Below are 15798 nucleotides of genomic sequence, written 5' to 3' on the forward strand. Positions count from 1 at the left end.
TACAGCCACACAGGCAGGTGACATTTGGAGGTTCAGGTCATTTCTTGCCTCTTCCCTTCTGCCTTTTAAATAAAGGGGCCAGAAGAGATAAGGAGTCTGCAGTTGGGCAGTGCGTGTGAGGCCCAGTCATCCAAGGGCAGATAACACCAAGGCCTGGGGATTTCCCTGCCTTAAAAGGCACAGGAATTCCTGTGGAGAAAGGAGCTGGTGACAGGTCTGTATGCCAGGAATATCAATGTCACTGTGTCACAAGTCACAAGGTCTCTGGGTCGCTCTCCAAACCTTCCCTCCAGCCTGGGCAACAGGAATCTGTTTGGAGCAGAGTTTGGTTCACACAGGGACCATGGATGCAGCAGCCACAGCTGGATTCCAGGGGCTCTGAACCCTCAGGACAGGAGGGAGAGCGTCCCTGAGCGTCTTGGGGTGGGAAGGAGTTGAGCATTCATTGGAATTCAAAGGATCCTGGGACCCAAATAATTATTCAAAGACAGTGGCAATTCAGAGGCTAACCCACATCAGGGTTCTGATGTGGAGATGCGCCCTCCTCCCACGCACACACGGGAATCACTGCTTATTGGGAAATGAGGGCTATAATCATCCAATCAGACAGAGCTAAATGTGTCTACTGGAGCACAGTCAGTGCCGTGCGGGAGGTGCTTTTCATTAGATTGTGGATTAAATCTTTATTTATTGTTGTTTTATATGTGTATGGTTGTGTGTGTGTGCATGTGTGTGTCTGTCTGTGTCTGTGTGCATGCACTGTGCATCACGTGGAGGTCAGAGGACGACTTTCTGCGGTCTGTCCTTTCCTTCCACCATGGGTTCTAGGGAACAGACCCAGGTCGCCTCTATACCAAGCCGTCTTGCCGGCCCGGCGTTCAGTTTTCCAGAACTTGTGTCTCCCCGAAGTGTTTCACACTCTCCAGGAGTGCCAGCCGGTGAGCTTTCAAGGTGCCATGGTACTAAAGGTCCTCGTATCGCAGGTGGTAGCTGGAGAAGGCTGGCACTCAGGGCGCTGCTTCCCCATGCCGGGGGCTGAGATGTCTGTGTCTGTCTGCTGTGAACAGCGGCTCTGGGGCCACCACTCTCCACCCCACTCCCACAGTTCCGTCTGTCCGAGGGGGAGGTGCAGCTGATACTGCCCTAGCTGGCTAGACTGTCTTATCAAAGTCTCCCTAAACAACAGACGGGCCTTGTCCTGTGTCCTCAAGGCCGGAGTCTGGGACGAAGGCTTGGGAGGGCCTCATGTCCTTGAAAACGCGCAAGGAGAATTGCTCCTCGTTTCTGTCCCGAGTCCAGTGGCCATCCATCTTTAGCGCTTTGGCTTTTGTCTTCGTCCTCCGACCTCTGCCTCTGGCATCTCATAGCATTCTCCTTGTGTCGAACCTCAATATGTCTTTTAGGAACATAATTCATCCAAGTCAAACCTGTCACACCTCAAGGACCCTGCCACATCAGTCCCGTGTGCTGCCAACGCCCATGTATACACCTTCCCCTGGCCCTTTGGGATGGTGGGTGGCCACTTTCCCTCCAGTGATAACTGTGCACCTTGTCCATGGTGTCTGTCTTTTTCTACTGTGTTCCAGCCCTATATATAAGAAGCAATTTCCATCCAGGTTGAACTGTGAGGGGTGTGTGTGTGTGTGTGTGTGTGTGTGTGTGTGTGTGTGTGTGTAAGGAATATTATAAGGGAGGAGTTGGGAGACAGGAGGGCAGGAGGATAGAGCCACAGTTGTGAACAGAGGGACGAGGACAGAGGGGCCACTGGGTTTGGATACTGATTCCGTGACTTTAGCGGAGACCGAGATAAGCAGTGGCTGCAGGGGCTGTGGGGTAAAGCTCTTTCTAAGACCCTGACAGGCAGGCAGTGCAGGGAGGGGAGCGGTCCTGCTCCATCTGCATCACCCGAGGGATTGCTGTTCCTGTCAGAGCTGCTTGAGTGTACCAATGTCCTTAAGGGGGACAAGGAAGATGAAGGGCACACCCTTCCCTCTTCAAAGGCTACTTACGAACTGGACTCACCATGTCCGTATCTTCTGATCAGAACTTTGTCGTGTGACCCTGCTAACGTCGAGAGATTTGGGGAAACTTGGCTTGCATTCTCAGAGGCCCCATTGTTGGGGACTCTGCTAGATTAAAAACAAACAAACAAGGGTAGGTGCTGTAGAATAAATTGATCATCTATTATAGAAGGAATGTGATTTTAGAAAACGTGTGTTATTAATTCATCCCTCAATTGTTCACTAGCAAAGACTCCAATGGCATCCCTACAGTAAAGGCTATGACATGCGTGTGACTAGAAAGGCTGTCCCATGTGGGGCTTGTCTACTCCTCACTAGCTGTGGGGTTCGGGAAGGTGTGAGGCAGGCTGCTCCACAGCCGCCTGGTTTTCAATGACGTAGCATGCTCTGCAGCTCTCCAGAACGCGGGCCTGGAAGAACGCCTTGTCTTTCTCCTGCCAGGCATCTGACTCGATGTACACGTTGAATGGGTCGTGTGAGTGCTCCAGCTTCTTGGATCGGATGTAGCTCAGCATGATGCCCAGGGTGAAGAAGCCGAAGAAGCCCAGCACCATGAGGATGTAGAGCGCTTCCAGCTTGCTGTCATCGCGGAGCTGAGACCTGCGAGCCAGGCTTGACGCGTCGCCGTCCTGCTCGGCTGTCTCCTGCCACAGCGTGGTCAGAAAGGACAGCGCAGCCGTGGAATTAGACAGGATCATCCTGGGCTTCACGGTTTCCCCTGGTGTAGAGCGAAATTCCTGAAAGGAAAATGCAACTTGAAATCAACCAGTGTGAACGGGCCACCTCCCACGCCATGCTCACAACTCTTCAGAGTCTCGGGTGACAGAGGGAGTGGACAAACATCTTTCTGTGGTCTATACATCGGGAGTCTCATCGGCCTCTCTTGGTCAATCAGCTGATAACTTGACTCACTTCAGTTCTACCCATCATCCCCTCAACTCTCTGGGGCAGTCATTGGGATGAGCTTCATCAATGTATGTTACTGCATACACGTATGTGTGTGTCATAAATAATATGGGGTCATGTACCTCATTGGGTCTCATTCCTTTTTCCCTTATTACTGTCTTTATGGCCCATCCATAGGCTGTGCGCGTGTGCATTTCCTTACATTCAACCCATGTCCATGTCGAAACACTCATTCCTCTCTCTGCCCACTCCCCCCAGAGTGGACACTATGGTGGCCACTCCATGAATAAAGCAGATGGCCCTGGCAAATCAGCTCACTGGGTGAAGGCACTGACTAAAGCCAGGCCTGAAGACCTGAGTTCCATCCCTGGGACCCACGTGGTAGGGGGAGAGAACTGACTCCTGAAAACTGTCCTCTGACCTCCACGTGTATGTGTCCCTTCCCAACATACACAGGCATACACACAAACACAAAACAAACAAACAAACAAACAAACAAATAAATAAAAAGTGTGCTTAAAAAAAACTTTAAAAAATAAAAATGTACCTGGTAAGCAGAGGCAGGAGGATCCCTATGAGTTTGGGTCTACAGAATGAGTTCCAGGCCAGCCAGGGCTAGTGAGAGTCTGTCTCAAAAATGATAAATAAATAATAAACAAAAGAGAGCTAATCAGCCTCGTGCTGGTTCTGTGGGCCTGGAAAGGAATTATACATCCCTACAATAGTTCTCGGTGGCTGTGGTGATGAGTGGGGATCTCCCCCACAGGAGATGTACTTGAGTGCTTGGTCCTGGGCTTGCAGTGCCCTTGTGGGAAGCTGTAGAACTTTTAGGAGGTGAAGGCACCGTGGAGGAAAAACAGCCCTTGGGGAGGGGTTGAGGGCTTATAGTCCCGCCCACTTCCAGTTCTCTCTCTCTGCTTCCTGTGTGCAGATGAAGATGTGACCTCTCAGCTTCCTGTTTCGGCTGTCTGCTGCCATGCCTCCCCCACCACTGTGGACTCTCCCTCTGCAACTGCAAGTCAGCAGAAACTCCTCCATAAGTCATTTTTGGTCATGGCGTTTATCACAGCAACAGAAAGGTGACTTCAGAGGTTCATGTGACTCCTCGGACTGAGGCACCCGCAGTCACCTTGGGAAGGAATGTGTAATGGGTGGTTGCTGTAGGGTGAATGCGTCCCCCCAAAGGCCGCAGGTTGGAAACTTGGTTCTCAGGGTAACAGTGTTGAGCAATAAGACCACTGGAAAGGAACTGTATCATAAGGATGCTGCCCTCGAAAATGCATGAATCCGTTTATAGATGAATGTGTTCTTGAGGGAGGGGCTTTACTACCCTTGAATTTCTCTATGGATATAATGGGTTATCCGTGGTGAACTTGCTGTGTCTACCTATGTGGTGCCCTCTGCCGTGGCATGATGTAGTACAAGGTGCTTGCTAGATACCAAACACGTGACTACACCACACTGTTGGACATCTTCAGAACCATGACCCAAACAAGGCATTATTCTTTATAAACTACCCAGGCACAATGCTCAGATCTATCGAGAGAATGGACTAGGAGGGTCTGTTCCACCATGGATGTCTCTCTAGGGGCGGCTGTGTTCGCTGAGTGGAAGCCCTACCCTATATCATGGCGGCCCGTGGACTGAGTGCCGAGTTCACCAGCACTCTAGTCTGAGGACGTGGGTTCCAGTGTGCTCACCTTCCTTCTCCGATCACCTGCCTCCTGTGAATGACTAGCAGGGCCATGGGGAATACGTCGCTTCTTCTGTCTCTTTAGTGTCTCATCTGAACACCCAGGCTTGGTCATTGCGAGAGGTGTCCCCAGTAACTGTAGAATTCTGTCGGGTGGTATTTTGTGTGTTCTAAGAACCCTGTCTAGGTGACCATCAAATCACTGATAAGCTAAAACTATTTCTATTCTTTTGGGGTGGGTGTAGCTGTGGTTGTGGATGTAAATACCACCTTCTACCCATCTCTTCTGTTTGGAAACAGAAACCTAGAGATGTTGAAGTCATTCATGCTCTCAGTTCAACTCAAAAATGGCCAGTAGGAGTTTACCTGGCTTGAGGTGGCCCAACCTCATCTCCTAGGAGACTCAAGGCAGTTTTTAGTAGAATATGCCCATGAGGTACCCTTAGTGATAATTGTAACTAGAGGCAAAGGTATGTTTGGGACACAGTTTCTGGCCAGAATCACCAAGAAAAAAGACAATCATACACCATGGCAGCTCAGCCTTTCCCAGGGAGAATGGGACTGTGACATTGACCAACATCATTCCTCGGGTGAAGATGTTTGCACCTTCTGAACCTTCCTTGCTCTCCCACCATCGACATGTTAGTGACTCTCCCTCTGCCTCTCCTCATGCCACTCACCCTGGTGAGATCACATCTGCTCCTTCAGAATCATACACATGACTGTGACCCCAGATCTTCTCTCTCAGCACAAGAGCTCACCAAGAGCTCGACTTGACAAGATTGGGAGACACCTAGGGTATCGGTAGAGCACACTTCTGGGTGTGAGAACCTTTCCAGAGATGAATAGATCATGCAGGCTTTGGCTTAATGGATGGGTAAATCCATAAATGGATTCAGAATTTGAATAGACTGGCAGAAGGTGGTAGACCTGTAGAGCTGAGGCTGAGCTGAAGAACGTGGGTTGTTGTTGCCTTTGAAGGCAGCATTCCCCTTGGCCCTTTCCCGACACCGCTCGCTGCTTCCTGGCTGCAGAAAGGTGAGTAGATCTGTTTTACTGTGTGCTGCTCTGCCTCGCCTCAGCCCAGAACCCGTGGAGCTAAGCGACCACGGATGGAAGCCCTGAGGGTGTGAGGCAAAGCAAGCCCTTCCAGACTGCTGTCTTAGTGTTGGTCACAGTCACAGGAAACGGATGACACATGAGGCCATGGGGTTTTCTGCCTCGCTTAGAAGTTGCACTCTAAGAATTTGTGGCTTTAGGTTTTAAGTTTCATTTTTACCATGGTTGACCACTGTGGCTCTCTCCCACACTTTCTGGAGAGAGCTGTCGTAAACGAGAAATGAAGCTCATCTTTCTGATTGCTAGCCGTTTGAGCATGTGCAGAGGCCTGTTGGGGCGGGGAAGGTTGACAGGACAACACACTACCGATTCCTCAACCAAGGAAAAATCGAGCCCCATTCTGGCAACTACGGGAACAGGCGGGAGTCATCCAGAAACAGATCAAAGGTCAAAGCTCAATGATTTCTTCCTAAAGGAGTTGAAACCGGTTAGGGAGTCTCAGGCCCCTCCCCCAGGGAAGAGCAGGCATTGAGCTGATGGTATGATTTTATTTCCAAAATCCCAGAGTGACTGCGCTGGCACACAATCCTGCTACCAGTTACTACCAGGGAGCTCTTACGGACCAGTGTCTATGTGGCAGGCAACACTGGGGGACCCAAATGTTGACTGGTGTAGAATCACCACCTCTACACAGGAAACTAATTTCAGAGTCACTTCTGTATTTAATTTATTCTTGTGGGTTTGCTGAAAAGACCTGTTTCTTCAAACCAGATGGAAATTACTGTGGCCGGAAGAAACAGCCCCGAACGTCTGTTTCAACCCCACCCCACCCCACCCCACCCCCGGCCCACCCGACCCTTCCTCTCCTGCTAAGGTCCTGGTTTAGCACGCCTGAGACGCACCTGTGAACTGCAGATTGCTGGGCTCCCCCTCCAGGGTTTCTCAGGACTGAGGTGTAGATTGGGGATTTGCATGCGCATTGCCTTCTGAGTTCTGGGGGCTCAAGCTGCTGCTCTGGGCACCAGGCTGACTAGCTTTGAGAAGCTCTGTGGAGAGCTCAGAAAATGACACCTGGATCCCACCTCGGCATTTTAATGATGTCACTCTGGGTTCCTGACACGGACTTTTAAAAAGCTTCCCGCTATGGTTTGACTGTGTCCCCCAGTCAGGTGCTGGAAGGAATTCTCAACGAAACAGTGCCAAGAAACGGGGCCTTTACTGTGGTTAGAATGAGTGTGGGGCTGTTGATCCCACTCCGTCCTCCCCCTTCCACCGTGGGACGGCACAAACAGAAGGCTCTAGCCAGGTGTGAGCCTCGGCCTTTCAGCTTCCAGGACAGGAAGAAGGGATTTTTCTCTTGAGAGCGTCTCATGTAGTCCACACTGGCCTTGAACTTACTGGGACCCAAGGATGACCTTGAATTCTAAAGGTCATGCCTCCACCTCCCCATTACGTCACCACACCTGGATTATGCCCGCTGAGGACTGAGCCCAGGGCATCGTGCACTAACCAGGCACTCTACAAGAGAGCTACACACCCAGCGGGAAAGGAACTCCTTATGGATTATTAGGCCTAGGTGTTCTTTGTCACAGACAGAGCTCTGTACTGCCGACTGACACTAACAGTCAGTCCGAGGCATCTGGGCTGCGCAGTGGAAACTTAGAAAATGGACTGACGTTTTGCAGAATTAACTGTCTGAGCTATAAAGCATGGTTTCATGGTCGAATGTTCACATCTTCCTGGTTTTCCAGATCTTTCTTGGTCTGGCATGCTTCTCCAGAAAGTATCACCTTCACTGTGCTCCAGCTAGCTCACCCTGGCACCTTAAACTATGATTAGCTTCATGCTGGGCCAGAAAAGCCGGCTTGAGCACCTGCCTTTCAAATAACAGCTCCACAGGTTTGTGGGAATTGGTCCGTACTCTACACAAATGCATTCCCCTGCCTTCACTGACCCCTCTGTACCCCACAAAGCCTGCAGGCTGTTCACCGTGGTACACTGTATGCTGAGACTCCACATGATGGTCCTGGCAGAAAGGACACAGGGTCCAATGTGCCTGCCATGGGGGGCCTTTTGTCAGATTCCCCAAGTTCTCTCCCATTACAGTGTCAGAGCACCCCAGCCTGGGGGCCCTGGTGTCCAGACTGGTGGACTCAAACGGGCGTGGAGAGCAACTGACCCAACAGTTCTAATTTACAGAAAACTGAGCTCCACAGTGCTGAGATGAGTGACCCAAGTCATCTCTCCCATCAAAACATGTGCAATGTAATTTTTTTTAGCTACCAGCCTCCACTGTATCAGTACAGAGAACAGCGTTCCCAGGACCTTGGAGAGAGGAGATGGACACTTTAGACTCAAACTGGGGAGCCAGCCACTCCTCGGGTCCAGTTGGGTCTCACATGTGAGAACTGGCTTCATCCCTAAACTATGAGAAGTTGGCCCCATCTAAGCTCTCCACAGACAGCTCTGCCCTGGGAGAACTGTTGGTCTGAGTCACTGACTGGTACAGGACAATGAGGCAGCATCAAAGGAACCGGGAATGCCCAGTTCAGACATAACCAAGCTGGGGCTCAGCCTGGGTTGGACATTGTCACACTGGCACTGGCTGCCATTTCTGCTCATTTCTGCAGATGCTTGGGCTTGAAGCAGGGGCCTGGTCCCAGTTAGAACAGTGCAAGTGTGTTTTTCCCTTGAAAGTTCGGCCCCAGAGCTGCATGCCTGCCTGGAGTCGCTCAGGATTCAGGGCTCTGGGAAGCTGAGAGAAACTGAACAGCTGCAAGTGGAGTCTGTGAGGCCCCCAGTGCACCCCTCTGCCTTAGTGGAGTCTGTGAGGCCCCCGGTGCACCCCTCTGCCTTAGTGGAGTCTGTGAGGCCCCCGGTGCACCCCTCTGCCTTAGTGGAGTCTGTGAGGCCCCCGGTGCACCCCTCTGCCTTAGTGGAGTCTGTGAGGCCCCCGGTGCACCCCTCTGCCTTAGTGGAGTCTGTGAGGCCCCCGGTGCACCCCTCTGCCTTAGTGGAGCCTGTGAGGCCCCCAGTGCACCCCTCTGCCTTAGTGGAGTCTGTGAGGCCCCCAGTGCACCCCTCTGCCTTAGTGGAGTCTGTGAGGCCCCCAGTGCACCCCTCTGCCTTGGTGGAGTCTGTGAGGCCCCCAGTGCACCCCTCTGCCTTAGTGGAGTCTGTGAGGCCCCCAGTGCACCCCTCTGCCTTAGTGGAGTCTGTGAGGCCCCCAGTGCACCCCCTGCCTTAGTGGAGTCTGTGAGGCCCCCAGTGCACCCCTCTGCCTTAGTGGAGTCTGTGAGGCCCCCAGTGCACCCCTCTGCCTTGGTGGAGACTGTGAGGCCCCCATTGCACCCCCTGCCTTAGTGGAGCCTGTGAGGCCCCCAGTGCACCCCCTGCCTTCCTGCCCCCGCCCCATACGCTCTTGCTAGGTTACCTACCTATCAGCACCGATAACAGTCTGGAAGCTTCCGGAACAAAGGCTTTCCCAACACTGGCAACGTTCTGAGGACTTGAGGCTTGCTCACCGGGCAGGGCTTTCTTTTAGCAGTTTAGGCTCCAGGATAGACAGGAGAGATGGGGGTCACGGCCGGAGCTGGGGCCTGGTTCCTGTCGCCCCTCTCAGGTTTGGGAGAACCAAAGGGCTCTCCCCTAATCACTCCTTATCTCAGTGGAGTGGGGTGCATTCTTGTTCTGACTGACAGGATTCCTGAAGCATTTCCTCGAAAGAGCACTCCTCAAGCAGGACGCAGGGCTGAGTCACCAAAGCATTCGGCCTTCTGTGATAAGCAGCAGACTGAGAGCGAAAGCGACTCCAGACAGGCCTGATGTGGGTGACTATGACCTTGGATGAGCCTGGAATTTACACCAGCTGTCCTTGGAAGCAACTGTCTATCGCTCATGCCTTCCTTTCAACCCCCTGTCCAAATTCTGGAAACACACATATGCTACGTTTACCCCTCCTGAGGGGCCCTCCAGACTCTCCAGGGAGCAAGCTGGCATTGCCTTGGTCTTCATCTCTCCCTGGGGACGAGGCAGACAGGGCTTCCCGAGGAGTTAGGACAAAGTGTGGAGACCCAGAACTACCAGCCGCAAATGAGGAAGCTGCTTGCTATCTGCCAGCTCCTGACTACATGTGAGCTGCAGCCTCTGAATCTGGTTCTGTTCCCCTGGCTTTCCTGGACCTCCCCACGGGTGACAGACACAGAGGCTGGCTGAGGGATGGAAATGCAGACTCGGAAGATTCAACGAGGGAGGAGTGTGAGAATTTTGGATAAAGGACAAATGACAGCAGAAGTCGTTTATAAGGAAGGAATTGGGAATGGTACTTTTCAGCAAATTAAGTAAAACCAAAGAGCCTTCGTTTCTCCGTCTAAAGGCTTGGGAGGGGAACTCTACTCTGCCTATATGCACACACCACAGGGCAGGGTTGTATGCAACATCAAATAACCCTGCCATGACTTTGCCCCTGCTCTCCTCGAGAGCGTGGGTAGGCCATCTCTGTGGCAATGTGCTACAGGTCCTCCGAAGGCTAGATGGAATAGCAAACTGTGAAGACCCCACCCCGTCTCCCTGTTTTGGCCCCTCATGGTGCCAGTCTCTCTGCCCCACAGTTGGAGCAGTTTGCAAGTCTATTTGGGCATTTCCTCCCAGGAGCCTCTCACATCTATAGACTATTAGCTGCCTCCATTCCCTACTCCAGCACTTAGATTATTTCAGGAAGGAATGGCGATGTAAACGAGAGCTCAGGGTTAGATCCGATACCACTGCAGTGAGAGGGTGAATAAGTGAATGAGTGAATAAGTGAGAAAGCACATTGCATTCTGGGAGTGAGCTCACTATAGGAAAGCCTCTGGCAACACAGTATGTCCTCCTGCTAAAATTTAAATTGTTTTTATTTTTATAAATCTTTTACATGATATAATGTTTATTATCTATATTGCTATATACATGGATCTGAAACTCACCTTATCTCTAAATGTTTTAAGAGTGCCAGTAATTATTAAGATAATATGCTTTTGTCCCACATTCCTTTGCTCTTTTCCGTAGCACTGATTGAATGTTATCATAGTATGGCATCGTTTTCTTAATCACTGCGTTCACTGTTGCATGTGTATCTTTCCCACCCAAAGGCAAGCCTTTCGAGCAGATCTTTGTGTGTGCTGTTTTTCATTCTGTCCAGAACAGCTGGAACCAAGACTGCATCTGGTGGGAAATGCAGCAATCATTCATCAGAAGCAGGCTTGCATGCATGAATGCATGGATGCCTCCGAGTTCCATCTGACTCGCAAAAAGAGAGACCACACCAGAGTAGGCTCACCCTGGAGATGTAGATGACGTGTGTGAATCTCTCTGAGGGCCTCGGGTGCTTTTGTTTTTAGGATTCATTCCCAATCCACTGTCACAGGCAAGCCCTGTGGGTGACGTCTGGGCTGTTTCCTTGGGAATTTGGGGTGCCTTCCTCACCTGCTGGGAAAACCCAACAGGCGAGGAAGGCAGAAGTTTTGGGCCCAACCAAGTCTGTCTGAAATTCCAGCTACCCCCAAGAATTCAAGCAGCGCCTGAGAACTCTGTGAAAGCCCCATCTCCCTGGCCACAGATAGCAGCTACAGTTAGTCTTCCTCCGTGGAGATGGACAGACTTCTCGTGCTGAAGTGGGCTGTCAGTCCAGGGTGAGGTGCTTTAGACGACCCAAAGAGCACTCTATCTCAGGGGAGTGGGATTAGGCACACACCAGGGCTGTCGCCTAGCTTTCTTCTAGAAGTTTCCCGTTCCCTCATTACTGCAATCACTATCAGATATCAATCATGTTCTCCATGTCCCGTGCCTTTCCCATGGGAAAAAGGCCCAAACCCAGGAACCCTCCTGATCAAAATAATTAAACAACTAGCTGATAAAAAGAAAATCAGTCTCTGTGTAGCTGCTGCACCTTTAAGTATGGCTGAGCTGGGGGTGGGGTGGGGGTCTCTGAGGTTCAGGAATGGGGTGGTGGTTTTAATTTTCTTTTGATGCTTTTAGGTATTTTCCAAATTTTCTCCGAGAATGCCTATGAGTTAATAATAAAAGCAAAATGTGTTCCTATGATTTCCCGTAAGTGAAGACAGGCTGAGAGGAGTTTGGTTGAATCATGGCCAAGACTGAGCTATGGTCCCAGGAGGGCATCTGTCCCAGAGGCAGGAGCCCCGGACTTACCCGGGTCTGGAAGCCGAGGGAGCCGGGTGTGCAGCGGGGTTCAAGGCGTGTGCTGAGGCCGGGATCGTCGAGCCCTGGGCGCCCTGTGCAGTGCCGCTTGGGGCAGGCGGAGCCTCGCAGAACCCGAGGAGGGGAGGCCCCAGCCCCGCTCCGCCTACACTCGCCGGCCCAGGTCCCGGAGGTCACCCAGCCCACCCGGACCCTGCACCCAGCGCCAAGGGCGGGGAGCACTTTGAATCCAGCGGGTGGGCTCGGGGCTGGCAGACAGTCTGTAGGAGAATCCAGAGGCCAGACCCGGGGCAACACTGGACAAACACCCGGTTAATCAGCTCCAAACAGTCACATCAGAGATGGCTCAAAACCTCTCCAGATTCCTTTCCCTTAATATCCCGCCGGACCCCTGTGGCCCTGCAGTTACTCTGCAAGGCTATCTTGAGTATCTACTTACTGAGTGCTTGGTCCTGGATGGAGGGTGCAGAGGTGCCCAGACTGTCGGGGGCTCTGCTGTGGGCAGTCAGTTGCTGGAGGCACCCCAGCCCTGGCACCACCTCCCAATTTCTCAGGCCAGTACGAACCGCCCTTCTCTCCCAGCGGGAGCAAGTCCTGAAGCGGCTCCGAGAACTTCCCGGTCAGTTTCCTAGCGTTGCCCACCAGCCGGTCAGGTGTGAAGCGGCAGGAGGCTGTCCCGGGGAGAGGGGCTGGCCAGGCTGGTGGATGCCATAGCAGAGGCATCCACAGTCAAGGGTGTGTGGTCGTCCTCGTCTAAGGACCACAGCCTCAGTGTGTGCCTGGGAACAACTGGCTCCACTCCTGGGAGTGGAGGCGGTCCCACGGGTCACCTGCAGCGTTCCAGGGCAATACTCCTGTTGACAAAGGCAGCTGCGGAACTGTCCTCGTGTGGGTGGCCGACTCCACACACACAGCCCCTTTGTAAAGCACTAGAATGCCTCCAGCTTTTGACATGTGGTTTTTATTCTGAGAAATCTATTCCCGGGAGAGGATCTGAGTTTAGGAGAACTCTTAAGCATATAGAGATTCTTTACAATTTTATTTACAATAATTAAAATCTTGGTGCCTAAAACCAGAGAAATAATTAAGTCATGGTATATATGATACAAGAGAAATATCATATGAAGTTGCAAGCAAAATGTTTACAAGTGGACTGTAATGTTTTTTGTTTTTTTTTTTTTGCTTGCTGGTGTGTGTGTGGAGACAGAGTCTCACTGCGTATTCCTAGCTGTCCTGGTACACTCTTATGTAGATCAGGCTGGCCTCAAGTTCGCAGAGATCCACCTGTGAAGTGCGAAGACTGGATGCATACAATACCACACCTGACTCAACACAAAGGTATCTTTATGCTATCGCGTTACATGAAAAACACAGGCCCTGGACTTTACGTAGAGAGCAAGACATTATTTTAAAAGGACGTAAAGGAGAAACACCACCTGACGTCAGCATTGTCCGCTGTGGGAATACCCAAGAGTGAGTTTAGTGTTTCTACTCTGTGTCTTCTTCAACAACTATACATACCCCAGAGAGGGAAAACAAATCCATAAACTTGGTCTAAAAATTCCTTTCTCCTCAGTGCTGTGTTGTGCTGTGGGCATGGGGTATCTTTCTGCCCACCCTTCCAAAGCCAGGAGTCCAACAGGTGGGAATGGGTGACGGCCGGAAGTAGCAGGTTTATCCTACCAAGCCTTTACATGTGCGGTCCTTTCCTACACAATCCAGACCAAACCAGCTGCCTGGATCACTATCTCTCTCATCAGGGCGTGGGATGATGCCTCCCACCTGTCCCTGGGCATTGTGAAGGGAGCTTTTCCAGAAAGGCATTGTGCCTTGCACACAGCACTGTCTTCAGCTCTCTTCCGGGTTCTCTCTGCTCCCTACAGAATGAGTTATTACAGCACTTGACATTCCCTGTTTGCCAGCGTGAGGCGGACTTGAACTGGCTTCCCCGGCCATTCCTCTTCTCCCTTTGCTCTTAACTCTCATCTCGTCTCGTCCTGGGTGTGATGGATAGGACCCCATCCCCTGCGATGACCACAGAACCAGAACCCCTGCCTCCTTTCTCCTGGGTCCCTCCACTAAAGTCATGACCGATGTGGCCTCCGTCCTTCTCAGTAACTGTACTTCATCCTCTATGAGCCCCTGCTTCAGTGAATGTGATGTCCCCAAACCAGCCACTTCCCATCATCCTCTCTTGGGAATGTCTCAAATCTAGACGCTCTGCTTTCTCTTGACTCTGCTCATTCTCAGGTGGCAAGCGAGCCAGGCTCAGTGTATGCCTACGGTACTTGGCCGTTCCCTATGGTGGCTGTTCAGCTGGTGTTCTTCCTGCAGCAGGCTGGGGGCGCCCCCTGCCCTTTGGCTTCCCCTTGGTTGTCTGCGTTAGTTAGCCTCGTATTACCTCAACAATCAGCTTAGAAAGGGCTCACTGCTCAGTGTTAAAGGCTACTCCCGGTGCTTCGCTGGACCCATTGCTTTGGGCCTGTGGTAAGACAGGGTACCCCGGTGGGGACACAGGCAGAGCAAAACCGGTCCCTCACAGCCAGGAAACAAAAAAGACAGAGAGGGGCTAGAAAGCCCCTGGCCCTTGCAGAGGCGTTCCAAATGTCTTAAAGGCGTCCCACGAGGCTCCACCTCATGTCCACAGCACCAAGCTGAGCACCGAGCCTTTAATGCACAGCCTTTGGGTATGGTTAAGGCCCACACAGAAGGCCAGGGAGCTGGTCAGTGAGTAAATTGTTTGCCTTGGATGTATGGGGACCTGTGTTTGCCCCCCAGAATTCAAGCTTTAAAAATGTGTGTGCGTGTGTGCAGGTGTATACACATGCAGGTGTGCTGTACACAGATGTGCAATCCTCCCACAAACACACACACATGATCGTGCACGAAGAGCATTGCCCATGATTCCTATGCGCTTGGGGGCAATTATCATTTCCTGGAGAATTCTGGGTCTTCTGTAAGGAACACCCACAAACCACTAAGTTTCCTTCATCCCAAACACAGAACACAGCTGTAGCATGCTGACAACATCAGTACTTCCTCATCAAAACCAAGACCGGGCGGGGGATGGCACTCAAGGTCCATTCTGAGTCTCCCCAAAGATGGAAGTGAGCCTCTGGCCATCTAGGTCATCGTCTCTCCATCATGCATCCCACATGCATGACCTGACCTGCCCGTCTCCTCTGGTGACTCCAGTCTATGCTACCCTCCTCTTGACTACAGTCCCTCACCTGATATGATTCACGTAGACATAGGAGGTCTGCCTCAGTTTACCCCCATAGCTTCTCTGTGGAGAGTCCTGCTCCTAAGAGGTATCCTTCACTAAAGCTGGTCTCTTGGCACTCTCCTGAGAGTGTGCCTGGTTTAGAAAAGAAACTGAGTTTCTCAGAAAATTGGGAATCGATCTACCTCGAGACCCAGCCATACCACTCTTGGGCATATACCCAAGGAATGCTCAACCACATAGAAAAGAAACTGCCCACCACCTTCTGGGCTTTGCAGGTCCCACTGGTCACCAGGCTCAGTCCCTGTCACGACTCTCCTCTAAATGAGCTGCTGAGACAGCAGAAGGGGACCCCATTGTCTACACAGCCTGCTCCCTCCCGAGGAACCCCCATTGTCTACACAGCCTGCTCCCTCCCAAGAAACCCCATTCTTCTACACAGCCTGCTCCCTCCCGAGGAACCCCCATTCTCTACACAGCCTGCTCCCTCCCGAGAAACCCCCATTGTCTACACAGCCTGCTCCCTCCCGAGGAACCCCCATTGTCTACACAGCCTGCTCCCTCCCGGGGAACCCCCATTCTCTACACAGCCTGTTCTTTTCCATGCGGACCTCCCCCAGGGATTCTGCCTTCCATTCTTAGCTTTTCAACCCGCACTCTATGGCCCTCCACCACATGGAGCCCAGGACTGGTTTAGA

General features: G+C 51.9%; 1 protein-coding gene across 3 annotated transcripts; it reads right to left on the bottom strand.

The window, feature by feature from the left end:
• Nucleotides 1–2157: 2157 nt before the first annotated feature.
• On the bottom strand, nucleotides 2158–12663 carry Kcne1 (potassium voltage-gated channel subfamily E regulatory subunit 1). 3 transcript variants are annotated; one of them, XM_042259559.2, is made up of 2 exons: nucleotides 11869–12663; nucleotides 2158–2758 (listed from the first exon to the last, which is right to left on the bottom strand). In XM_042259559.2, exon 2 carries the CDS (start codon nucleotides 2717–2719, stop codon nucleotides 2336–2338), a length of 384 nt encoding a protein of 127 aa, XP_042115493.1. In that variant the 5' UTR covers nucleotides 2720–2758; nucleotides 11869–12663; the 3' UTR covers nucleotides 2158–2335. The 3 variants fall into 3 exon arrangements, with proteins under 3 accessions (XP_042115493.1, XP_015857615.1, XP_042115492.1); XM_016002129.3 differs by having other exon boundaries at nucleotides 12317–12648; XM_042259558.2 differs by lacking the exon at nucleotides 11869–12663 and adding an exon at nucleotides 4628–4825.
• Between the last annotated feature and the right edge of the window lie 3135 nt (nucleotides 12664–15798).

This window comes from Peromyscus maniculatus, chromosome 12 (assembly GCF_049852395.1).
Source record: "Peromyscus maniculatus bairdii isolate BWxNUB_F1_BW_parent chromosome 12, HU_Pman_BW_mat_3.1, whole genome shotgun sequence".
Classification (NCBI taxonomy): domain Eukaryota; kingdom Metazoa; phylum Chordata; class Mammalia; order Rodentia; family Cricetidae; genus Peromyscus; species Peromyscus maniculatus.

Coding starts and splice junctions, on each gene's coding strand:
- Kcne1 (XM_042259558.2), bottom strand. CDS start 4,735: ATGACCAAGCCTGGGTGTTCAGATGAGACACTAAAGAGACAGAAGAAG. Junction 2,759..4,627: donor CAGGTGATCGGAGAAGGAAG/GTGAGCACACTG, acceptor TTTTCCTTTCAG/GAATTTCGCTCTACACCAGG.